This window comes from Pleuronectes platessa, chromosome 16, assembly GCF_947347685.1.
Source record: "Pleuronectes platessa chromosome 16, fPlePla1.1, whole genome shotgun sequence".
In the NCBI taxonomy this organism is placed as follows: Eukaryota; Metazoa; Chordata; class Actinopteri; order Pleuronectiformes; family Pleuronectidae; genus Pleuronectes; species Pleuronectes platessa.
The window spans coordinates 8181033-8207216 of record NC_070641.1 but is presented as its reverse complement, the minus strand read 5'-3'; the positions used below and the strand labels follow the sequence as shown (position 1 = coordinate 8207216).

At 43.4% G+C, this 26184-nt stretch overlaps 1 protein-coding gene across 1 annotated transcript; it reads left to right on the top strand.

Annotated features, from left to right (window-relative positions):
* The first annotated feature begins 1542 nt into the window (after positions 1–1542).
* syt3 (synaptotagmin III) lies at positions 1543–25942 on the top strand. Its single transcript, XM_053443526.1, has 10 exons — positions 1543–1691; positions 6997–7392; positions 10188–10296; positions 11003–11179; positions 17387–17513; positions 20697–20915; positions 21863–21983; positions 23964–24135; positions 24836–24965; positions 25853–25942. The coding sequence occupies exons 1-10, from the start codon at positions 1544–1546 to the stop codon at positions 25940–25942; spliced, it is 1689 nt and encodes a 562-aa protein (XP_053299501.1). The 5' UTR covers position 1543.
* Positions 25943–26184: the final 242 nt, after the last annotated feature.

Genomic DNA, 26184 nt, shown 5'->3' with positions numbered 1-26184 from the left:
GTGTGTCCCTCACTCTCACACGGATTTGATTTGGCATTTCAAAATTATCTAAATTATCCCGTAATAACAGTAAACACTGCTTTGCATGGACATTTTACATAAAGTGTCAGGATGATCGACTCATTGGTCAGTTTTAGACACCAAACTCATCACTGGTTCCACAGGGGGTCTCTGCCAGTATGGCCCTGTGCAATCAAGTACCACGCAGAGTGAGAACTGAATTATCTGGTGCTATTCAAGGTCTGAAGATTGAATTTTAATTATTAGTGAAAATGAGGCCTTTGGTATGAAACATGTCCGTTAGGAAATTGGGAGAATAAATTATTAACTCAGTGTAATGTGTGTTAGAGAAGGTTTGTGTTTGGAACGCTCGAAGAATCAATATACAACTGTGCATAACGTTGCAGCTTTCAGCCACTTTTCAGAATACTTTATTTGTACCTCAAGGGGTAATTTAATGTTTATTAACTCAGCGGTTTGGTTCTTCCAGCCACATAAAGACTGTATAGTGTCTTCATTTGCCCAAAAGCCTTTCAACGCCAGCCCTGTACAGGGGGAAATGAAAATTCATTTCGGATTTGAAAAACGCTGAGGAGCAAAGCCGTGAGCGGTGTTTTGTTTTTTAACAATCACTTAATCAATTACAACAAATCCGCAGATGTTGTTGTCAATGTTGTTCAATCAGGTAGCATTTTCTACCAAATGTTTAGCCTCTGGTGTGACAAGTGGTTTGATACGTTTCTTTGGATAAATTGGGTGAACTGAACCAACCACTCATCCCTCCATCTTTTTATATAGCTTCTCCTTTTGAGGGTTGTGGGTGGAGCTCGAGCCAATCGTAGCTGACATAGGGTGAAAGGGCAGGTTGACCAGCGTATCGCAGAGCTGACATACAGAGACAAACAATCATTCACAGACCATTAAGAGTCTCTCATTAACCTTAGCCCTGTCTTTGCCGTTTTACCGTAAATTTCAACAATCTCAGCAAACATCTCGCTAACTTTCTCACACACCAGTAGAAACGTGACTGCAACACGATCAAATGTTCTCACCTTGTACTTGATGCCAGGCTCTGAGACGTACCACTCTTTATGGTGTATGCTAAAGTAATATTATGTAGCACTGAAGCCAATGATCTATCGGGCACAGACCAATGGTTTTGGCATCGGTGTTCCCACTTTAATGGTTAAGGTGACCAATCTGCCAAAAAGTTGATTTGTACACTTTTATGTTCTTACTCTGACGCTGCCAGTTTCTCTCCCTTTATCTTTTTCAGTGTGGGCGGTGGGTGTTGCTCAGTCATTCATGGGCACTTCAGTCTGGTCTCTGTGATCTGGACCAAGACACCCGGCAGAGCTTCTTGTGTTCTTCCTCCATCGCTGCCTCCCTCCCTCAGCTTCCTCCTCCTGCTCCTCAGTTCAGACATTGTAAAAGGTGGACGGGCCAATACTCCACTTACCCGAGCGCCGTCCGATAGGTGAGGGCGGCGAGGGCTGTGCTGTCATTGGCTGACTGCTGGTGAGAGTGCGATGCGGATAGGAGGATGTCGGGGGACTGGGATGAAGACCTGTGTAAGAAGGCGCTGGTGTTGGTGGAAGAGCTGTGCTTCAACTCCCCAAGGGGCTACAGCCAAAGCGAACGCTGCCAGGAGTTCACTTACATGCTGAGAGGTCGCAACAGACTGGACACAGGTAACTCACAGCTACCCGGAGTGTGAAGTGCAAAGTACATACACATACAGTATATAATAGTAAACTTAAAGTGCAACCCCCCACCAGACATTCTAGTCTTCAACCAGTCTTTCAAAATTACAAAGCTACAAAGTTAGTGGCATGGGGCCTCGTTGGGGGTTTCTGACCATGGTGTTGTTGGAGTGTCCTGTACATGGCTGATGGATAGAATTCAAAGATGGGGTAAATGCTTAAGGAGGACGACTGTTGATATTTGAACTAAAGACAAAAACAAATTCACCCCTCTTTTCACTGCCTGGTCAGCCCCCACACATGAACTGTATTAACGTGCATCGCCAAGCGAATCACCGATCTCAAATATTTGGAATAAGCCACCACAAACCTTAGCAGATGGGACAACAGAGTACTGAACACAATTTGAGCAAATTAAAATGAATGTTACCGCCTGTCGAACAGAGACAGGAACCTCTTCATTCATCTTAACTCATGATGGCCTCTGCACTGTTGATCGATGTTGTGTTTACAGCTTACAGATGTTCATGGAGGTCTTCATCCATTTGTTATTTCTTCTTTGGCTTAGCTGTAGTCTGTGGTGCTTGCACTTAGCATTTGGAGAAAAACTGCGGAAATGACTGTGTGTATAACTTCTTGTGAGATAGCGCTGTTACGTAAGCTGAAGCCACTTTTTCAGGTCGCCCTCCCATCCCTCAATAGTAGACATCTATGTTGCTAATAGGCTGTAACAGGTGTCATGCTGCTCGGGTGTAGTCCAGCTTTCTTTGTTTCGCAAAAAACGAGCGAGGGCTGTGTATTTAAACCAGATTTTTATTCCAGTTTATGCACAGAATGTAGCTAGTGAGGAGATATTATCAGACTTTGATAAATAAAGTATTAGAATAAAACTGCTAACCCCACCTTTCAGGTTCTCACAAAACTGTCATTGCTGTAGGTTTATCAGATTATCACAGAATATCAGCCATTCCTGGGGCCCCCTCTTAGCTCGGGGCCCCAGGCAACTGCCTGTATGCGAATGTATCACAAATGTAAAAGGGGCTTTTATCGCATTTGTTTTGAAAGGACTCCACAGTTTGTCGAGCCGGCTTCATCCTGCCTAAAGCAGTACCCCACTGTAGTAGTAAAGGGTCATCTCCTGCAGACTTGGAAGGTGGCTTGTAAAACCAAGTAGTTTCCTCCTTCACTCAGAGCAGAGGCTGTGGTCAGCTGGATTCGTGTCAGTTGGAATGTAAGCTTTAACAATGGAAGAGGTGTGAAAACGTCCAGAGGTGCGTGTCAAGCATCAGTATGAGCTGCTCTGCGAGAAACAAAACCATGAATTTAACAGACACCTTTCAAGCCTGCAGGGGGCGAATCTTTGATACCAAAAGATTTTGTGTTTCGCTGTAGCTGATCACTCAGACCTGTAGTCTGGGCTTCAGTGAAGATTTCCAGGTTCCCACCCTGATCTGAATCAATGTGATTCTGTGGTGGAAACAATAACATTCAGAATACCCACACGTAACGTGAACAGGTCATTTTCAGGGTTGCCAGATCTCTTGTGGAAACCCACAGCAACATGAGTGTACGCTAGACTTTCCGGTATGAAAGGCAAATGTTAAGGAGTGCTTATGTTTAAAGAAAGTTAGAAAACTTTGCACTCAGAACAACAAACTATGAAATATTCATATGTTAGATTGAAATGGCAACGGTACAAGTCCATCCCATTTCTTTTACGAGCCTCAAAAGACTCTCAGTAGAACCCAGAAATTGTTATCATAGAGCTGGGTTACACACACATTTAAACATATATATATATGTATGTATATATTTATATATATATATTTTTTTTTTTACCAAACGGAGCAGATGGATGTTGCTGCATTGTGAAGTGTACCGTGTGCAGGGTATTGTGTGGTTTCTCATTGAGGCATTTGGAAATGCAATGCACTGTTATGCAGATTAGCGTGGATATCTGTGGCTCAGTGTAGATTAGCCCGGATTGGCTGCGTGTTGCCTCTGGAGATTCGATGGCTCTGTGAAGAAATGGCACACCGTGGTTTGAGGCGCTGCCCCCCCCTCGCTTGCCAGCTGTGATTTTTTTTCTTTTTCGGTGTTTGCTGACGGAAGTCTCTGAGCCCTCCGAGGACTGCGACCGCCGAAAGCTGTCAACGAATGGCTTGTGTAAGCAGCAGAGAAGTGTTTGATGTGGAGCAATGTAAAACTCCCAGTGGACTTGCATCAGGCGCTGATTGACAGGGAGTCTCGGTCGCTCTTCGCGGTGCACTTCAGAGGCCTCCATCCCACCCACCTTCCCTCCCGCTGACTCGCTCTTTATGCTTTGTGGATTAGCAATGGATCTTTGGCAGGATCAGTGCTTGGGAAGGCACTGTGACTGCCCTAAAGAGAGAGAAATGGAGGAGAGTGGTTTGGCCTCCGACAGTCCCTGTGCCCGTTGGATCACAGCCTCGTCTTATCAGCGAACCCTGATCTGCCAGCCACATTCAACCTACTCCTCTGCCTCCTCATTGTGTTTTACCCCCTCCGGATCAATACATTAACCTTTCCCATCCTTAAACCCCTCCCCTCTTTATGTTTTGCTCTAAATCACTATCAATTCTTTTACCCATGCTGTGGTAGTTGGATCGACTTTGTCAGTCTTCCCCCATTCTTCCTCCACCTCGGAGGAAACAAGAAAAGGGAATAAACCCAGTCAGCTTATATGTCTGTTCCAACATGTGCACCAATCCATTTTCACGCCTCTTTTTCCATCTATCCCAGCCCTGCAGGCCATTCTCTGCTTCGGATCGTTTTTTTCTTTTCCTCCAGTCCGATTAATCACTACTGTCCTTTCTTCCCTGATTGTTTTTCTACCTAGTCTCTACCTTCCTTTGCCCGCTTTTCTTTTCCTCGCGCTCCATCACTTCTCCCTCCTCCTGTCTCTCGATCTCCATCGTCACGTACTGTCTTGCCTCGCTCTCGCTTCCCCTGTTCTCTCCTTTTCCGTCTCTGGTCGCTCACTTCCCACCCCTTCTTGTTCCCCACCGCGACAGATCAATGTCTCCCATCGCCCATCCCCCACCTCCCCCCCCTTCCCCCAATCATATCTTTGGAACAAGTGCTGATTAATGACATACACAGACTGATGAATAATTCAAACCAGACAGAGCGAAGAGGGGGAGGCAGCGGAGGTGGTGGAGAAGGTAAGGGTGACAAACAAAAGAGACAGTCGGCAGGAGAGGAATCAAGTCGGAGAGGGCAGAGGCAGACAGCATGGAAAAAGAAATGACAGCGAGGAATGAGGGGTGTTGGGGGGGATTGTATAGAGGAGAGTGTGAGAGAGAAAAAAGAAAGGGAGGGACACGTAAAGACGGAAGCGAACAGAATTCCAGAGGACATACCAAAGGGCCCGAGGGTTGATGCTGTTGTGTTTTTTATTCTGCTACAGATAAAACGTCATTCTCTTTGTGTATCATTTAACAATGTCGTTGTCATTCACACTGAATTTGAGTAAACTGGAAAAAAAATGGGTTCAGGAAAAGGAGCCATTTGTGTGACACTGTCAAAGTGTGTTGTGGTGGTGGGAGGGAGGGGACGGGAAACATTATCCTCTGATGTTAAGTACACTACAGCAATGATTGGCCTGCCCACAGACAGGAGGAATTGTTAATTAGTGGGCCCCTGGTCTGGATGGCGACAGGGAAAAATCCCCATTAGACACTGCATCTGTATTTTGTCTTCCTGGTCTTCTTACATAGAATATTCATGTTCAGATCTATGTTTCTATATTTCATTGGAGTCTATGATTGATTACTTTTTTACACTAGTATCATGCTCCTAAAGAAAAAGGCTTCAGTATATTTACAATTTTTCGATGTATGTTTAGTCGATTTATTCAGAATCAGGTTTTATTATATTTTATATTTTATTATATGTTATAAGCGCTTCGGGTATTAACCAATGGATGAATTCATCATTCATTTACATATCATACACTTGGCCACATGCAGTCGTGTCCTTCTCAACCACAGGCTGAAATAAAAAAAGTTCCCGAGCTCTGGAGCTGATTCTCTCTTTCATTCCTGCTCCCTCTCTGACGGAGGCTGTTGCTGGAGCTGTCCAGCAGTTTGGTGCTGAAACGGCGTTTTTTTCTTTTTAGTAGCCTACTTTCTTTCTCTTTTTTTTTTGCCATTTGGATGAGTCATACTCCACCCTCACAAACACCCACATCCCCACCCTCACATCCTCCCCCCCACCGCCCCACCCCACCCCTCAACCACAATCCTTGAGCCGTTACAGATTAAAACGCTCATAAACCATGAGGAAATGCAGGCCGACATTGAAAAGAGGCATCCCCGCGGGGTGTTAGCATTTTTTTCTTTATTTTAATTATTTGCAAAATCCCCCCAACCGACTCACCCGCCTCACCTCCTCTCCTCCCCTAATAATATCCACTCCACCGACGTTTGCCCCCATTTTAAGCTCAGGATTTAAACGTGGGATATGAGCTCCTGGGGATGGTTGCATTATATGATTTTATACCCACTGATCCAGTGGTTGTGGTGATGCGGCTGCATGGTCTTCAGTTGATTTGTCAGGCACATGATCTGCATAATGTTTAAATGTGTAAATACAGGACACACAGTCACTGGCAGCACAGCAGTATGGGTTGTGTTGTAACTCTTTCGACTGGTCAGTCCATAGCTTTGCCTCAGCTCAATGGATTGCCAAGACATTTTAAACACTCATTCATGTTTCTGAGATGATGAAACTTACTGACAATGGTGATTTTCTGACTCTGATCAGGAGTTTCACATTTCTGGTTTTTAAAACTGAACTAACACGTATGCGTTGCTTGACGGTTGGCATTCCCGACCCTTGGTGCCGGTGGGATTGTCTTAACAACAAACCAGAGCTAGGTTTCATGCTTACGTGCCTTGCTAGCTATTAATGCTAAATAGAAGTACACAAGAAATTAAATCCACAACTACAGCAGCTGCCTCTGCCTCCCCTTTCACATTAATGTACATTTTATTGGCTAGGAACTGTGTTTTGGTTTGTTAAATATGATTTGATTAGATGAGCGGTAAATTAATATGTAAAACAAAAGCAACACAGCCATTAGGGGATCAGACACTAACGCAAGACTAATTTGTGTGCGTTGAAGGCTTTAACTGAAACGCTCGCTGCTTATTCACTTGCCGTCGTGTCGTAGTTGGTTACTGATCTGTTTCTGAGTTGTTCTTCTCTGTGAAAATAAACATTTATTCCGTATTTCCTCTCCTTTACCTTCTTCCCCGACCCTCTGCAGAAATCTCTGTCAGTCTGCTGTCGGTCATTGTGACATTCTGCGGCATCGTCCTCCTCTCCGTCTCCCTCTTCGTCTCTTGGAAGCTCTGCTGGCTGCCATGGCGGGACAAGGAGGGCGGAGGCCTGAGCCTGACGTCGGGGCTGCTGCCCGGAAGCGCCGGCGTCGGAAGCCTCGGAGGCACGGGGGGGTCGTCGCTCTTGCCGCCTCTGCTGCAGAGGAAGGAGGGCCACTCCTCGTCCTCGCTCTACCCCTCACTGGGCCAGCAGGGCCAGCACCACCCCCACTTCTCTGACCTGGTGGGGCTGGAGAGGGGGGAAGTGGGATGTGTGGCTGGTGGGCCACAAGAGACCCAGGAGCATTCCTACCTGGACATGGACTCCTACCCCAACAACGCAGGTGAGAAAGGTAGCTGACATTAGACACTATCAGTACCAGTGTGACTGTGAAGCTTTGGCAGATAACTTCTCGTCTTAATAAGCCCACAGCAGTGAGTTCAGCACATGTATCCACATACAGTAAAAATACTGTATCAGTGCTGCACCACTGTGATGCATGCTGACCATTATTGTTCATATAAATGGGTTTTCTTTCATTATATATTAGGGCTGTGAAATGATTAAAATTTTTAATCAAATTAATCACAGGTTTCTATGGATTAATCATGATTAATCATATTACCGATTTTCTCGGAATATTTTTGTGAAAACAAGATTTATGACATTTAACTTTTCTTTTGTGCTGCAACTCAGCAGTTCTTCAGCAGTTATCATTGCTTTTCCATATGGAACATTAATATAATTTTCATCCTAAACAATATTCGGGCTCCTTAGCCATTGTGTGGTTGAATAAAACTTTTTTTTTTAAAATCAAACAGAAATTATTTGAGCTTCTTAGCCATAGGATGGTTGACATTTTTTATATTTTTTGTCACACAACCATTAACCACACCATGATACAATCTAATGCCTCTAAAGGCCCTCTTAGCTACTCGTTCTTTAGCCAGTTGGTGAGGCAAACTAACTTGTTCAAATTCTCTGACAGTAAAGCTGACCGCTTCTTTTGCACAATGTGTCCTGCGAGTGAGTCTGGTTTGGCGCATTCCACTTGAACGCCCCTCGCCAACCAACACATGCTTCGCGTTGCGGTGGTTAAGGCCTCAGTATGCTTCTCCGAGTCCGTTTCAGAATGACGGACGGACGGATCGGACGGACCCTTTTTGATTTATAGTTCTAGTTCTACGATTTATCAACATCCTTTTTCTGTTAGTTGCCATCGTTCACTGTGTGTGAGGAGCCGGGAGGACGTAAATAAACCAGCGTGGACTTCTTCTATATACCTCATGAGGTAGGCTTGTCTAAGCTCGACTTCCGTTTCGCCATCTACTGTTCTGGCGGTGAATTGTTTTCACAACAAAAAGGCTCGTAGAACTATAAATCAAAAAGGGTCCGTCAGCTCCGTCCGTCCGTCATTCCGAAACGGACTCGGAGAAGCATACTGAGGCCTTTAGGCGGGTATTGCTACGTCGAAACGATAACTTCTCGCAGAGTGTGCATATCACCTTGGTTTTACTGAATGTTCGATCTTTGTTTTTTTGGAACACGATCTTCCCATCCAGAAGGTCCTCAGGTTCATCAGAATTATCCATGTTGTTTGTTTGTTTGAATGGCAGCTGCCGTCTGACTGCCTGAGAGCGGCAACTAGTGCAGAGGCGGCGGAATTGGAAGGTCCTTCTGCGCATGCGTTAAATGCGTAAAAAAAAAAAACGAATTAATCCTGTAATTTAATCATAACGCGTTAACGCGTTATTTTTCACAGCTCTATTATATATACTTTCTTTCAGTACATATACATTCAAGTACTATCACTTTTACATCTAACTGGCCTAGTTTCTCATTACAACCCCTAAATTATGCAGAAGTAAAAAGTTTAAGCTACAACAAATATTGCCTACATTTCCATTGAAGGATGGATTTGTTTATTCCTCATAGCTGCATAATGAATGTTTGGCCGTAAGGTGCAGCTAACAGACTTACAGACTGATATATAATCGCTTCACAAGGTTGTTCGATAACGTGTTTGCAGCCAGAAGACGTGTGGACACCTGACGATTATGGCCCCACCTTTCACTTGCCTTACAGCTGTGCATTGGTCTCTCTAAACTCCAGAGAAAATATGGCTCTTTAGCTACTAAACGTTTACCTTTTATTCCCCATTTAGTTTTATCAGAGCTTGTTTGCAGAACACTGCTGCCTGCTGCCGCTGCTGAAAACGAGGCTGATGTGAGCAGTGGAACTGAACCGAAGACTCAATGTGCCCGAACAATGAGCTCGCCAAAGCCGGAGCATTGGCCCATAATTCTGTGTGGGTTTGTTACGGCAAAAAAAACCTCCACATTAAACAAAGTAATTTGATCTAATCGTCAAACATGAGGAATACATACTCAGATTTATTGCTGCATCTGCTGGTGGACATCAAGCCACTTCACATCACTCATTCAACAGTTTTCCACATCTCAAGTGGGAGAACTGGCAGCTTTCCTTTGTGTTACATGATTGTAGATTTAATATCTGATTCTGAGCCGTTCGGAGAAAACAAGATATATGATAATATCACCTTGGACTCTATCATTGTTTCGGTTGTGTATGTCGTATAGACCAAATCCACAAAAGACTAAGCAATTAAATGAGTTAATAAGCATGTACATGTTGGTGTGTTTGGAATCGGCCACAAAAGTCCAACATCAACCCAAACAATTACAGCAAAAGCAAATGTCACAGTAAAATGATGTTTTAAACAGATGGGCCCAGGCGGCAGCTCTGAGTTGATTCTGTTGTTGTATTTGTGCTGGCTGTCAACACCAGTGCAGGTTGTTTATCATCGCTCACAGTCAAATATTTGCTGGCTGTCTGTATTGAAGCTGGATGTTCCCTCTTTTCATGTCTCTGGGTTGTACTGCACTCACCCTGGCTCATGTTCTGCTGCTGTAAATACGTCTGATCATTTCTCTCCTCCTCTGCGCTGTTAAATCAGTGACTGTTAAATCAGTGTAATAAAATCAATGAGATCAATGATGCCGTCCCCGGGTTACGAAAAGACACATTGCTTTTTCTGTTAGAGTCCCTGTAAAAAGCGACGCCACAGCAGCGCTCACAAAAGAGAAGGATTTTTATCCCTTTTTTTCCCTGTGGTAGGAACTCTGAAGCTGAGTCAGACGTCTCCGGATGTGCCCAACACAGAGGGTGGAGCCCACCCACCAAAAGACCTGCCCAACGCTCATTCCCAGCAGCAGGTCACCCCACGGTCAGTGTACGTGTTTTAATCAAATCCAGCAGTTTCTAGTTGTGTGTTGTTTTTAAAGACAAAGACGTAACAGTGAATAAAACCGGGGTTGGGCTTTAATCTCAGGCTCATGATCATTAAAGGGAAATCCATGGAAAAAGGCTTGATTAAAAATAACATGAAGGAAAAATTACCTGGTAGTTTTTTTGTAATCGTATTGCTCTTAGAAGATGCTGGCTTTAATCTTGCTTCCCTCTAATGAAGGCTTCTTTTTAAGGGTCTGTAAAAGCAAAAACATCGCTTTTGTTTTGAGCTTCTCCAAATTGGTCTCATCTCGAACCAGCATATTATTTATATTTTCAGATTTTTTCCGATCTTCAGATAATTCAACAAGGTCCATGCAGCACATTCTGCTGTTTAGTTCTGTGTTATATGTGGTTTTAACTCAGAACCAACATCATACAACTAACTAAAAGTTCAGTGCATGCATGTGTAAAAATGGTGTGTCATCTCGTTTGCAAATGCAATGTAAACAGTGGGTAAACTCATTCAGATGAATTTAGCCGCTAGAGGTTCTCTGATTAAGCTGCTTTAAAACAGAGTACGTGTGTGTGTGTGTGTGTGTGTGTGTGTGTGTGTGTGTGTGTGTGTGTGTGTGTGTGTGTGTGTGTTTTTACTGTGCTCTCCATTTGATATTCACCCTCTGAGCTCTTATGTGTCTGTTTAGGCCCAAGCCCATGACTCACCAGCTCTCCAGTCCGGATTTCCACGGTGAGGAGAAGGAGCAGGTCACCAGCATTGGGCAGATCAAGCCGGAGCTCTACAGACCCAAGGGCGACCAGGGCGAAGGCAAACAGGGCGACAACTGTGGCAAGATCAGCTTCCTCCTGCGCTACGCCTTTAAGTAGGTTAACACCCGAACAACCGACTACTCTGGAAAAATTGGAGGATTTTAACAAACATCAAATAATAATAAAAAATCATTTTAAGATCTAAAGTCTTACCTGCAAAGATCAGGGCTGTTAATGCACCACCATGTTCACCCAAAGGTGCTGCATCCGCATCTGTGTGTAGTGAAAACACCTTCTGTCTCTTCTGTGATGCTTATTCCCCTTTTCCTACTAGGAGCTAGATTGACAAAACAAGCTTTCATATATTTGAGACTTAGAAATGTATTAGCCACCACAGAGTTACCGGACATCATCTTGTTGTCATTGGCAGGTATCCTCAGAGTTATAAATCGGAAGAATGATTTTGACTTGAACCTTTGCTGACTGTAGGCGACTTAAAAACAGAGCAACACTGCTGCTTTTAGACATACACTGATGTCCAGACATTTTAGGAGGGGATGTATGTGAAAACACAAATGTCTGAGTCAGTTGTTCTGGACATTTTGGAGAAACCCCCCTGGTAAATGTCTGGAAAATGTCACAGCGAGCAAGTGGGCGTGCTGATGACATGTCCATCACACAACAGGTGCCAAAACTAGAAAAGTGCAAATATGTCGGAATGAAATGCACATATAAACTCAAAGGGAAGATGTCATCTTGGAAAGACAATGTGATTCGAGAGCTTTTGGTGATAAGGTGATCGCCGGAATATTCCAGAAGTTCTCCTATAATATGAACATGTCTGATCCAGATAATCTCTTGCTGTGTTCTTCATATATGAAAGACAAAGTCAAATTTGTTCATTTCTGGAAATGGCTTTAGTTTCTTGTCTTCTCAGCGGTTTGTCACCTTTGGTTACACCTTTTGTTACTAACTTTGCCAAATATGAACAAATATCTACTTTACTTGTTTGTTTATGGTTTTACTGAATAATATGAAGGCCATCCGGAATTTATGGCAGATTATTTCGTTAAATCTCTTTGGAATGAGAGGAACAAAAAATGTATATAAAGCTGAAATTTCCTGCAGTTTATGTCTGAAAACAGCTTGGGAGTCTACAGGCGTGTTAGTGAGCTCTAGTGTGGAGCTGTGCAGCGGTGCTTTGAGCTAAATGCTCACATTAGCATGCTAACATAGAAACGACTCACTGGTTTCACTATTAACAATTAATCATTTTTTAATAAAGAAACATGGGACCAATGTAATGACATGATGGGTTTATGTTCAGGCCACTAGTTTGAATTATTTCAATTAATTTTGGTACTACATTAGGATCTAATTATAATACTACCCACTAGCCTTTGCTGTCATTGCCATGGCAAAGAAGACAGTAACTAGAATCCGAGCATTTGCAAATCTTAATGACTCTGTTGTGAGAGTTGAGAAGGTAACGGAGCATCAAGTTGAAGAATTCACCCTTTAAATGACACCGAATTCTAAAATGAACAGATTTAAGCGGCATCAGTTTTCTCAGCAGAAGTCACATCCAGCTGTCGCTCGGCTTATCGGCTCATGTTGAAGAATTTCGGGGCTCAGTGATTAGATGCACCTAGGGAGTCGCAGATAGTGTTTACCGCTGTGTTTTTTTTCATGTACACTCTAATGTACCTTTTGACTTTTTATCACAGAGCCACATATATTCTATCGCCAATGCCTTCTGGCCGACACTGCCGTCCATGGAGTCGTAGCAGGCCGGAAAAAAAAAAAAAAATCAACAAACAGATAGTCAGTATTGTGTGGGCTACAGTGATAGCAGAGCACTGTGAGGAGAATTTAAACCTTTAAACGAGACCTGAACACCGTTTGATGAATGCAACACTGGGTGTTACTGCCTACACTGTAGTCGTGCATGTCTGCGGTGAATGTTGATGCATCTGTTTTTGCACCACTTTGATCACACTTCTTCAGTCAGGGGGCTGCTAGCAGACGCTGGTGTTGCCGCGTCTCTTTATGGCGCACAACAGAGAGAGAGAGAGAGAGAGCAGGGTGCTTCTTGGGAAAATACCTTTCAGCGTGTTTATCCTCCGCACTTAGCATTGGAGCATCCATCCTTACTCTGGAAAAAACAACACAATGGTGGCATGAGATGTAGCTCAAATGGGCTCTTGTGTTGTGTTTTATTATACTATACATTTATTGGTCCCACACACGAAAACACACACGACATGCAAGGGGGGGGAATTTGTTCTCTGCTATGACCCATCTGGTGAACACAGGAGGCCCACACGCAGTGGGCAGCCATGCACGGCACCCCGTGGAGCAGGTGTTGGGGGAGTAATGTGCCTTGCTCAGGGGCACTTAGACAGTGGGGTGGGGTAGGCACTTTGACAGTGGGGAACAGATCCAGGTGTTGTCATCCAGGTATGTTTTGTGTTGTCACTCCGTGGAGTTGAACCAGAGACCACCGTCGGATTTTCTGCCCATAGTCCAACTTTCTGCCACTAGTCCAACGCCTCTGATGTAGAATTAGACAATCATTACGAATATATCCGGATGAAAACGAAGTAGAACATGACAACAAAGAATTTGGAAAAAGGTTGAGGTGGATGTGTTGTAAACAAAACATGTCCTGTGTCATGTCCTGCCTCCTGCCTGCTCTACCCAGTCTCCAAAACACTGCGTTCCTTGTATGTGAAAGACAAAGTCAAAGTAGTTCATGTCTGAAAATGGCTTTTGTTCCACGTTGGTAGGTTGTTTTTCACTGGTTCTTCACTCAGCGGGTATAGGTTTTGCAAAGTTTGCCACATCTGAACAAACGTGTTGCCTCCACTACCCGTTGGCTTTTTCCGAGGAAATGTACACGTCAGATTTGATACAGCATGCCCTTCCTCTTGCATGCTCTACTTAGACACCAGCCCTCGCCTGAATGCTCCAGAAATGTCCCTGTCGCTGTGAACAGGCCTGGCCAAGATAATCTCCTCCTGCATTATTCACTAGACAAAAAACAAAATCGAGTTTGAGGCAGTGAGCATTGGATTCATAATCATTCTGAAAAACACATCTTAATATGTTGATAGTATAAGACACGGCTCCAATGTGGTCTTTTGTGTGCTTGTGGTAATACAACTAAATGAATCAATTAATGTTTAAGAATGGGAAAGTGGTTCTTTTAAATGTAAGTGACATGGAAGCGTTAATGTCTGTAATGTACTGTGTGGCACAGTTTGCTGTAGCTTCTTTCATTTGGCTCCTTTGAGAATTCTCCGTTGAACATTCTCTGCTGGAAGTTTGGATCCACGTAAGTAAGTAATTGGTTAGGTGCCATGCTGTGAGGACTGCGAGGACGTGTGTTCGCACTGTGAGCTGGGGCGGCTCACGGGGAAGAGCGTGCGGCTCACTGTCTGCAGCTCAGCCGGCAGTGGCCCCTTTTTTGCCCGCCCCGACATGTAGAAACATTACAACAGGCGAAAGTGCTGATGGTCCGAAAAGAGAGGGAGCGAGAGGCCGTTTCAGTCATGAATAATAAATGGAGAGCCACTTTAAACAGCACCCCCCTGTCAACACATAATAACAGCAGACTGTTATAGCCGGAGCTATACAGACACGGAGAATTAGCAGGAGGGTTGTATGGAGAGGGAGGGTAATGATGAAAACCATTCATGTGTCCTTTTTCTCCCCATTTATAAAGTCGCAGGATAATTGATGTCGTGCTGTAGTTGCCTGTCATTACACTGGAGGGGAATCGTTTTAGTGAGAGGAGTAGGACCTAGTGAGCGACTGAGGAATAAAGGAGAAAGGTTAGAGATGTAGCTGCAAGACGAGCGTGTGCTTACGTGTGCAGAGACACACGTGGAGGTGTGTTAGGGCCGGGACTGCGATAAGATTGGTATGTTAATGTGTGATACCGCGCTATCGGGAGCAGCAGTCACAACAACAGTGTCAATCTTCCTCAGCTCCTCTGGGAAAGGCATTTCTATTGACAATCCCATTAAAAGCTGACACATTCCCACCATGGGAATAGCAGCTATCTTCCGGGCATTGTCCACCAGGAATAAGGCCGTGAATTCCGCTCTGTGCTCGAGCAGTCACAGGTATGCTCTGTGCAGCACGCCTCAGAGGTTGTGTAAATACGTCGGTTTTGTTTCAGACTCCCTGTTCTGTAATGAGACACGCGAGTGCAGGAAAATCTGCAACCGTGTCTTTGTGAAAAACAACCAACAGCTGGAGGAAATTTCACAATGATCAGGAGAGAGGTGTCTCTTTTTGTTGTGTACAAGCTTCCCGTCGTGTCGTGTTATTTTACATTGAGCACTGGTGACGCCTGAGTCTCCACAACCAACATGTCACGAAATTAGACTGGATTAAAGGATCATTAGACACATAATTGAATTGGTCAGGGTTTTTTAAATAAAATATGTCTCTGGCCGAGCTGGAAATGTAATTTCCTGCTACAGTTAGCTCTGTACATCACCTCCCTGATTTGATGTGATTGCAGAGTGGGCATGTTTGTCTAATTGCCTTAATTGGACGTGATGCAGAGGTAAACACGTGCCGCGATTGGCCACGCTTGTTTTGTCAACAGGCATCCTGTTTGTGGTCGGTGCTCGTGCACAGAAGACATTATCAGCGCCGGGGTCACTGTTGCTGTTTGCCCTGCTGCTCCTTCATCAGCCCCAATGTTCACGCGGCACTGCTGCAGCAGCTAATGAAGTGCTGACACACTGGTTAACACAGGGAGACACAGTCTAACGAGGTCTGATTAAAGGCCTCCGAGCCTTCCTCATCTTCATCTGGTAATTAAAAGCATAACAAATGGCGCGTGAGACACAGACATCAGTGTGGATGGAGCGGTCGAATGTAAACATGTGTGTGTCGGCCCGCTCGTGGGTGTATATGCAGACAGACTCGCACGTCCTGCTGCAGTGCCTATTTGGGCATTTGTGTATTTGCTTGGTTTGTTTCTATAGGGGACAATAATGCTGCTGTTATTTATTGTTAGTAAAGGTTCACATTTTGCCCCTATATTCTCTATCTTGTGGCAAAAATATGTACGTAATATTGTTGTAATGTTGGCTTATTTCATGGCAGTGAAACATGACATTTAGCATAAGAGAGAGTTTTGCTAAGCGCTGTTTTGAGGATGTTGCCTTGAAAACCTAATTCACATTTGACATAGGCACAGTCGTGACATGTATGTTTACAATTAGAGTTTTGCTTCAGTCATATACATACTACACAAGGGATGCATGGTGTGTTTAGCTGTAAATGGTTAAATGAAATATTAATCAAAAGGCATATGAGATACCAATAGTTCAAAATAAGTAAATAAGCAACAAGTAGAGCACATACCTTCGCCAAGACCCAACAGTCGCCTTAAATTCAATCAAGCGGCACCAGATTCACACACTCATAGATATCAGTCCTATAAATATGCCTAACTTTTAATTCAAAAACAAATTATATCTCACAACGTTAAGGTAATGAAAATAATTCTGGTTGGTCACCTGATACAGATCTGAGCCATAATTTAAGGGGTTCTTCCCTCACTGACACTTCATCCTTCCACCAACTTTCATGCTAGTTTGTCAACTAACAAACAAACGCAGATGGCATATAACCTCCTTTGTGAAGGTACATGACACTGATAATAAAAGGCAACTGGTAACCCACTTAAATTTTACCCCTTTAATGACGTTCAGTCCTTTAACTGCGTCTTCCACTTTCATTCGAGATGCAAGTTGCAAATAATGTCCTAATGAATCCTCCGTCTGTGATTCCCCTTCTTCCTCAAGGCTGAAAATCAACCCAGCATAATCAAATATTGACACCATTGATAATTAAATATTGGAAAATAATTAACTGATGAACTTTCTTTAGATCGACTAATTAACCAGTCTTCTCATCTGCATTCTTACACGTTAACAGCCGTTTGCATGAGGTTCAGAGGGACGATAGAATAACAGGTACCATGTGAAGGATTACTAATGAGCTCAGTTTCACCCAGACACTGTCTCACTGTCTGTACATCTATGCTTACATTTACATAGTGCAGGCATACAGCTGCAGGAATGACGCACACAAACACACAATTACTATTTTTGCTACTTCTTGGTTCAGAGACACAGCAACACCCACGCTATTTTGTGTGTGTAAAGCCCTGCTCAGGTGTTTGTGAGTGTGGGTTGATCCTGTCTGGGTTGCATTTGTGTATTTTTTGTAATTTGTTTATATGAGCATGTGAGAGTCTGATATACTCTTCAATTTGTGTTTTCGCGTCTCAGCACGGAGCAGTTGGTGGTGAAGATCCTCAAAGCTCTGGACCTGCCAGCGAAGGACGCCAACGGCTTCTCCGACCCGTACGTCAAGATCTACCTACTGCCAGACAGGAAGAAGAAATTCCAGACCAAGGTGCCTCCCACTCCCAAAACACTCACCTGTATCCTGGCTGCTAAACAGAAAAAAAAGAGCCAAACCTCTACATTCACATACTTTAACTGTGGTCAGCTGTGACTTGCTGTTCTCCTGTGGCACTGACGACCCAGCCTCCTCCTGGGGAATCATTACAGTTTCTACCGGGGTAATCTAATATAATCTGGGGTATAATTTATTCAAGATAATGTGCTTCAGACAATAACAGGGCCCTGATACTCAGCTCCACTGTGTTATTCTGGTGGTTGAGGACAGCTGAGTCAATATTTGAGTACTTTGTGGGATGCTCTGTACCAGGAAATGTACCCTTAGCCCTCGAAAAAAAAAGAAAATCTCTCTCAAAATTTATTTTCTGCACAGAGGCTCAAGGCACATGAGCCCGGTGGCTTCTCAAATATGAGTTGTAGTGCTCTGTTGTATATCCATAAATAACATAAGGTGTATGTACAGCCTTGGAATAAGCCAGGGAGAAATCCTGAAGCTGAAAAGTGTCAGAATTGAACTGTGATGCAGGGAAGACTGTAAAGTGTATTTCAGTGACGATGAAGCTGCACCAGTTTGAAATCCCTCCCTTTGGTTTTTATTTCCTCCTTTGTGCGACTGTCTCCTGTAAATCACAAAAGCCATTGAAAAGCATGAATGCCTCGCTCATTTGCATGACACCACTCTTTTTATGTCGTATTTAGACGATTGTCTGACTTCAATCACGTCCTCATTAACCACGGAATTCTTTCACCATTCATGCTTTTATCCATCAAAAGCGACAGAGACATCACCTACAAGTAGACGCCGGGGCTTTGTGTTCCTGCTTTCTGAAGGCGCCGCGTCTCCGTCAGCTGCTGTTTAATCCAAAGCTAACAAGTAATCATCAAGTGCTAATAAGCCAGAGTGACAGACCCACTTATGCAGCAACAAAAGTTGGAATTTTGAATATCAAGTGTGTCACGCTTTAATTATCGCCAGCTTTATTGCATGACGGCGTTTGCACCAAATGATTTCATGGCACCTTAATCCCACCAGTTAATCAGCAAACATTAAAAAAAATTGTGCGGGAGACTGAATGAGATTGAAGACAAATTTGCAAATGCTGTCCGCGACGTGCGTAAATAATGATGAGTAGGAAATTATAGCAGCTTTCTTTCCATCAGGCTTATACCCTGATTTAAAATGATCCGTTTCATTTGACTTGTTATGGAGGCGACAGACGGAGAAGTCAGAAAAAAGGCACCAGTGAGTCTCAACAGTAAGCACAGTAAACACAGTTACCCATTGGAAACATTGTGAAGAAAGAACGGCCACCCCTTGAACACGTCTAGGAAGGAAATATTGAGTTTTAAATTTGGTTTCAGGTCTTTATTTCATTCAAGCATGTTTGATTTGATATTTCGTCCCACACGAGAAGGTGAAATTTACTTTTCTCCCTGCGGCTGAAGAACAAGGTCACCCCGTGCACTGAAGGTTAATTATGTGTTGCCCGAGGACATTTCAGTCGGCACGGCCGCGCTATTAATCAAACCCTTCGGAAATGTTCTGCATCTTAATATGTTTTGTTACTGGAGGAAGGCTGCTCGGTCAATTTGAAACCCAGTCATGACATTTACATGTGATAATATATCTCCTGCTGCTTTCAGCACAATGTGATTCATCCTGCGGGCAGTTAATCAAAGTTTTTATTTTCCCATCAAGTGTGTTAAGGCTTTGTGATATGTGAGGAAGTGAGGCCTTTCTATGTCTCCTATTTTTTCTGGGTGGAACTGAAAAATAGCTGGGTGGTTTACAGGAGCAGGAAACAGGAACAAATAAAAACATCACTTGCAGCGATATAGTTTCAGCAAGAGAAACATAACAGCAGAGGGAAAAGCATTTTGACCAACGACAGCTCTATTCTGTTCTTCTCAGGTAAAGAGGTGTTTTCACAAATGAGACACATTGCATCGATAGCCACAGACTAAAACTCCGGCAGCTCGTTTGACAGCGGTTACTGTGTCGGTGAAGACACAACCAGGATCCTCAGCGACTCACAGATTCTACTTCTATAAAAGCATCCTGTTTATGTTATGTTGAAGAAACGCTGACGAGAAATCGACTTAGCTGCTCAGCAGATTAGCAAAATATCAACGTCTTTGAGGATCATGGATTCTGTCTTCCAAACAGCATCGCTCACATTTGTCATTGCAGAAGTCCTGAATCTAAAAAACAACAGTTTCATGAAAAAACAAATAGGTGCTCAGCCATAAAGTAAGAGTGGTAACTAATTTGTAATTGTATAAAGAGTAACACAAAAATATGAATATCATATGTAAGTAGAAGGAAATAAGAAACTGGTTTACAGTATAGATACTGGTGTACAGAATAGATACTGGTGTATCCAAAGCAATGAATCAAAGGAAAGACTACAATTAAAGAAAAGTAGATGATAAAAGAATGAGAATAAACAAATAAACAAAAAAAAATACTAATGATTGAAAAGGTGAGAGTATTTAATTTCATTTTGTTCTTTTTTACTTCGTTTCATTAAGGACATGATAATTACAAAGTGCATTCAAAAGGCAAGGAAAGCGTTTTTTGATGATTTTGATATTGCAATGAAGTTATATTTACAAAAACCACAAAGTTTTTTTTATAACGAGAACTTATTATCAATAATACAGCAGACATTATTTTTATTGCAGGTGCACAAATTCTGCAAGGAGGGGTTTATCTTTGTAGCTGTAGCTATGAACTGGTAATGTGTAAAGTGATGATAAAACAGAGTACCCTGAGCCAGCTTTAATGTTCTTTCATATTATCTGATCATAAACAAGGGTCCACACATGCTGAAGATAAAGTTAAGTGGATCTTCATTAATTCAACAAATAAAATATAAATTTTCTTTTAGTTTTACCGGTTTTTGAAACATATGTATGAGCAATTTCAGCTTAGGTAAAAGGCATTACTGTTTATTGACAGAACTTCAGAGTCAAAAGAAAGGGCTGAAACTGTTGTAGTATGAAGTGGGTGAGCAGTAAAGTGAAAGTATGTTGTGCACCTGCCCTTTCACTCTAAAAAATATTGCCAGTTGTTGCACCATGAGTCCCTTTCCCAATGCCCCCATACCCACACAGCATTACCCTGGTATGTCGGGTGTTATTATAAATTGTCACTGTGTGTGTCTCCTCTCAGGTTCACAGAAAGACCTTAAACCCAGTGTTCAACGAGACGTTTCAGTTCGGCGTGCCGCTGAGTGAGCTACATTCCAGGAAGCTGCATTTCTCTGTGTACGACTTCGACCGCTTCTCCAGACACGACCTGATCGGCCAGGTGGTGGTGGACAACCTGCTGGACTTCAGCGAGGGCAGCGGGGACAAACCCGTCTGGAGGGACATCGTGGAGGGCACCGCGGTAAGGAGGAGAATCCCGCTCTAGATTTGACCAGATCAACAAAAATGAATGAATGCTCAGATTGTTGAAGTTCAACCACAAGATTAAACTGTCCTCGCTTTTTTAAACGGCAAAACTTAAAATGATTTTCTGGGGATTTTATGAAATATAGGCATTACTGTTTGTTGTGTCCAGACGGTGGATGTGCAAAGTGGATGCCTGTGATTTGTGCAGACTGGGAATTGCCTGCAGTGGCCTATTGATTAAATCTAGCTCCCACAGATTACTGGAAAGGCACTGCTGAATGCATTCAAACTTTGTATCAAGCGGTGTCCAAGCAGATTTATATGAAATGTTCATAGAAGGCTATTAGGAAATTAAATAGAGGAAAGTCTTCAAATGTTTTGGCAGTGGCGTTTCATTTCTTAAATAAGTTTAAAACACTGTGTTGGGACTTATTGGGACATATTGATTAGTGAGGCTCAGAGCCACCGAGGAGTCATCGCGCCGCAGTGTGACCCGAATATCACCGGTGTCATTACCGTGGTGGCACTGAGACCACAGGCGTGTGGGGGGGGGGGGATCAGTAGATGGGACTGGAGGGAGGGATATAAAAAGCCTGGAGAATCGTCACCTCTACTTAACACTTTCCTCCACTCGGGGCCATTGACAGATGGGCATATGATTCATTTACAGTGACGGCACCCCCCCAATGAAACCCCCCCCCCTGCCTAAACACTATGCCTGTCCACATTAGGACGCTTGCTGTCACTCAGCGTCAGTCACAGACGCACAGTAGCTCTTTTCAAGCAACACACATTCATTGAAAACCACGGGATCTCTGCCCGTTAGCGTTTTTTGGCGTCTGTTTCTGATACTAAGTGTGTGTGATCGCAGTGTCCCTGCTCCATTTCTCATCCCTAACTGTGTGTGTGTGTGTCTGTGTGTGTGTGCGTGGTGACCCACAGGAGAAGGCTGATCTCGGGGAGCTTAATTTCTCACTGTGTTACCTCCCCACTGCGGGCAGGCTCACTGCTACAATCATCAAGGCCACCAACCTCAAAGCCATGGACCTGACCGGCTTCTCAGGTAACGGATTAACACGCTCATACACATCCTGCTGCTGCCAGACCTTCAGCAAGTCATGACCAGACAGTCACTTGAGGGTCAAATATGACAGGAAACAGCTTCAATGCTAATATCATATTCTGAATTAGAACATCTGGCATGAAGCTCTGCCGATATATTTTTAAACATGTGTTATTATGGTGCCAGTTCCCGGGAATAAAGAAATGAAAAATATAAAAAATGTACCTTTCAATAACAAATAAATAACTTTTTTTCCCCACCGATTGCAGTCTCAACTAGAGGGACACTCCTCCGCCAGTAGAGCACACAACTCCGCATGGCCCTGTCCCCGAATGAAACCAAATTAAAAAGGGATAGTTCACCCAAAGTTGAAAATTCACTCATTATCTACTCACCACTATGCTGATGGAAGGGTGGGTGAAGGGTTTGAGTCCACTTCAAATTTGACTTTGGAGCAGTATGGACATCTTATCTTAATTATTTTTACGTTTAAAGAATCTGTACAAAAGTGTTTTGATAATAATGAATAATGAGTGAATTCCCCCTCATTCCCTTTAAATTCACTGGATCTGATTAAAAGAAAGTAAAAAAATCTATTCCTGAATCTGTCCACTGATCCGCATCTGCACCAAAATGTCGTGCCCCACCCCTCCCCACAATTTCATGGAAATCGTTTGCGTAGCTTCTGCATAATCCTGCTAACAAACAAACAAACGCAGATGAAAATATATCTTCCTAGGCAGAGGTAATAAACCTGAATGCAAAGCAGATACAAGAAACCCAACAAGTCGCTTTTGGCTTCAGGAATACATCCTCTCTTTTGTTGGGACTCATTTATATGTATTGTCATTACCATAACTGTTTCCTCCTTCTACGAGTGAAATCAACAAGTTTACAGACAAAACGAAAACTGAGAGCGATTCTTCAAAACCTGATAAATCCCCAACTGAAGTAGAAGAAGACAAAGCATGATAAACAGAAGAAGAAAAAAATTAAATTACTTTAAATCTTTGCTAAATAAATCCTGGAATGAACTGAGCATCAGAAGATTGATCATTTTGTAAGATAATCTTGGGGTAGATTTTTCCCTCAAGAAATAGAAGTGTGAGTTTATACATTATGAATATATTACTTAAAGCTGTAAACTTCATTTGTTGTAAAAATGACATCCAGTAAAAATGTGCTCCCATATTTTGTTGCAAGCGCAAGTAGGTGGAGCAGCAATTACTGCATGTCTGCAGAAATAGAGGGAGAAACACCGATAGCTTTACCCTTGAGACAAACACGACTGCTAATGCTAATATCGAATTAACAATGTTGTTATATACAGGTTTTGGTCTTTAGTTACCTCTCAGTTAAAGACTTGATGATTGCAAAGGCAATGAATTCTCAGATGAAATTAGATCTCAAATGATAATGACCACACACTATTATTGCCACAGTGATCCCAGGATAATTGCCGCTGCTGAAAAATGCAGGATTGAAAAATTGGGTCTATTGTGTGTGTGTGTGTGTGTGTGTGTGTGTGTGTGTGTGTGTGTGTGTGTGTGTGTGTGCGTGTGTGTGTGTGTGTGTGTGTGTGTGTGTGTGTGTGTTGTCACTGAGCTGAGCTAAAGTGATTCAACCTGCGCTGCTTTTCTCCCTTTGTGCTCTTAATCCAGCTTTGCCAAGGTGACTTGATTTTCATGCCTTTTATGTTCCAGTCACAGAAACCTGTGAGCATGATCGTGAACAGTGTTTGCAGGAGCCCCCCCACCACCACCACCTTATCTTATGCTCTGTCTCCCTCTCTTTTTCCTTCTCTGTCTTCTTCGTCGTCTCATATCCTATATCCCCTGTTCCGTATTTTGTTGCACACCACTCCCTTTTCTCTTCCGTCCTCTTCATCTTCATCTCTCTCTCTCTCTCTCTCTCTCTCTCTCTCTCTCTCTCTCTCTCTCTCTCTCTCTCTCTCTCTCTCTCTCTGTGCTTCTCCCTCAGACCCGTACGTGAAGGCCTCTCTGATCTGCGACGGGCGAAGGCTAAAAAAGCGGAAGACCTCCATTAAGAAAAACACGCTGAACCCCACGTACAACGAGGCGCTGGTGTTTGACATTCCCAATGAAAATATAGAAAGTGTTTCCATCTTCATTGCGGTGATGGACTACGACTGGTGAGTGTGATCATATTGTGGCATGCTCCGGGGACTGATCGTTACTGTGCGAGTGAGCTGTTTATTGAAAGTGTGTTTGCACATGCGGCGTGATGTTTGCAATTGCATCATGCTCGTCAAATGTCGGGGGTGTTGCGGCCGTGTTGAACACTGCGAAGGGGCCCCCTCATGAGTCAGCCTCCTGGTGGATCTTCCCTGTTTTACAAAGACGGGCGCCTCATGAATAAGCATGGCTTATGCTAATGGTGTAAGAAGAAGATGTGTAACCCTGCCAGCGTTTGTCTGCCGCTCGCAGCAACACTTGGCTGGCTGATGTGTTTGTGTATAGATGCACCATCTCCCTATTATAGTCTGCCCTCCAATTGGCATCTCCATAGGTGTGTGCTTTTGTTATGTTTGTGCGTGTGCCGGCTCCCCCTGCTGACATCAAGCTTTTACACAGCGCCGTGTGTATTTGTGAGCTGCTCTTCAATATCCTTCCTCAGCCGCTGTACTCTTTCCCTAATACTCAAGGTTGATAAATGAGACTCTCTATGCCTGTTTCTTACCAGCCCTGTCTTCCTCTCTCTCTCTCTGCTTTTTTATATCCTCCCTCCCTCTCCCTCTCCAACCCCTTCCCTCTCATACTTTCTGCTCTGGCCATTCTATTTCTCTGTCTCTCTTGTCCATGCATCCATCCTCATCCCTTGCTGCGTGTCAGTATTGGTCATAACGAGGTTATAGGGATGTGTCGTGTAGGCAGCGAAGCTGAAGGCCCAGGAAGAGAGCACTGGACGGCCATGCTGGCCAATCCACGCAAACCCATAGAGCACTGGCATCAGCTTGTGGAGGTAATCAGCATATTATTGTGTGTGTGTGTGCGTGCACCGCTCATGTGTCATAAGTATGTTCTCATACCACATATGTTATGAGGAGCCTGGTGCTGGGCATATAATCAAAGAGATTTTATCATATGATTATCATTAGAAGTAGCAGCAGCAGTTGTAGTGATTGTAGCGTTGAAATATTGGAACATAACATTAGCAGTGATGGATGAATTATTCACGTGTTCACTTTATATAAGCATTACCAAAATCGTAATATGTTTCACTGTAACAAAAATTCTTCTGTTCATGTAAGGTAAAAGAAAATGACATTATATTAAAGGACCAGTGTGTACGATTTAGTGACATCTAGTGTTGAGGTTGCCAAATGCGACCAAGTGACTACGTCTCGCCTCACCCTATCCCACCGAGTGTTTAGGAATATCTAAGGTGGCCTTCAGGTTATTGTAAAAAAGTGAAAAGCCTTTTGTAGAGCCAATATTAGTTTTATTTTTCCGAAATGGGCTACTGGAGAAAAATGGCGACAATGGGATGACCCAGTAGCTGAATGGTTTTTACCTCATAGGCCCCTACACCTTGAGCAGCAGGTCTTGGTTAGATTAACCATTTACTGCAGGCCATTCCCCTACTCTTTACTTTGCCAAGGAGGTTATGTTTCCATCTGTGTTTATTTGTCTGTTAGTTGTGTTTTCCGGGGGGGCATTCTTGTTGTCATTGATTTTTTGTAGCAGGATAATGCAAAATCTACTGAATCAATGATTATTATATTCCGTGTCTGATGAAAGATCCTTCCTAATCCTACACACTGGTCTTCTATATTTGATTTCAGCCAAATAAATAAAAAGTGTTGTTTTTTGGAATAGACATTTATGAAATTTCTTCTCTCCCTGCAGGAAAAAGCGATTGGTACATTTGTGTCGAAGAGCACTACAGAGTCCTCGCCTAAGCCTCACATCGTCGTGGACAGTCCCCACTCTGATTAAAACTGTGAGCCTCCCCCCACGTTGGTGTTTTACAGCATTGGTTTTACACATTTCCAGTCGACAGTGTATCACCACTCTCCAAACGCTCCAATAGCGCCTTGATTTCTGCTATTAAAAAAAAAAGAGCAGTGTCTGAATTGGAATCTGCAAGTATAGAACGCATTCACATAGTGAGCAGCAGATGCTCTCCAGTCAGATTGACATAGGAGAAGTGGTGGAGCCTTTAAAAGCATGACCTGACT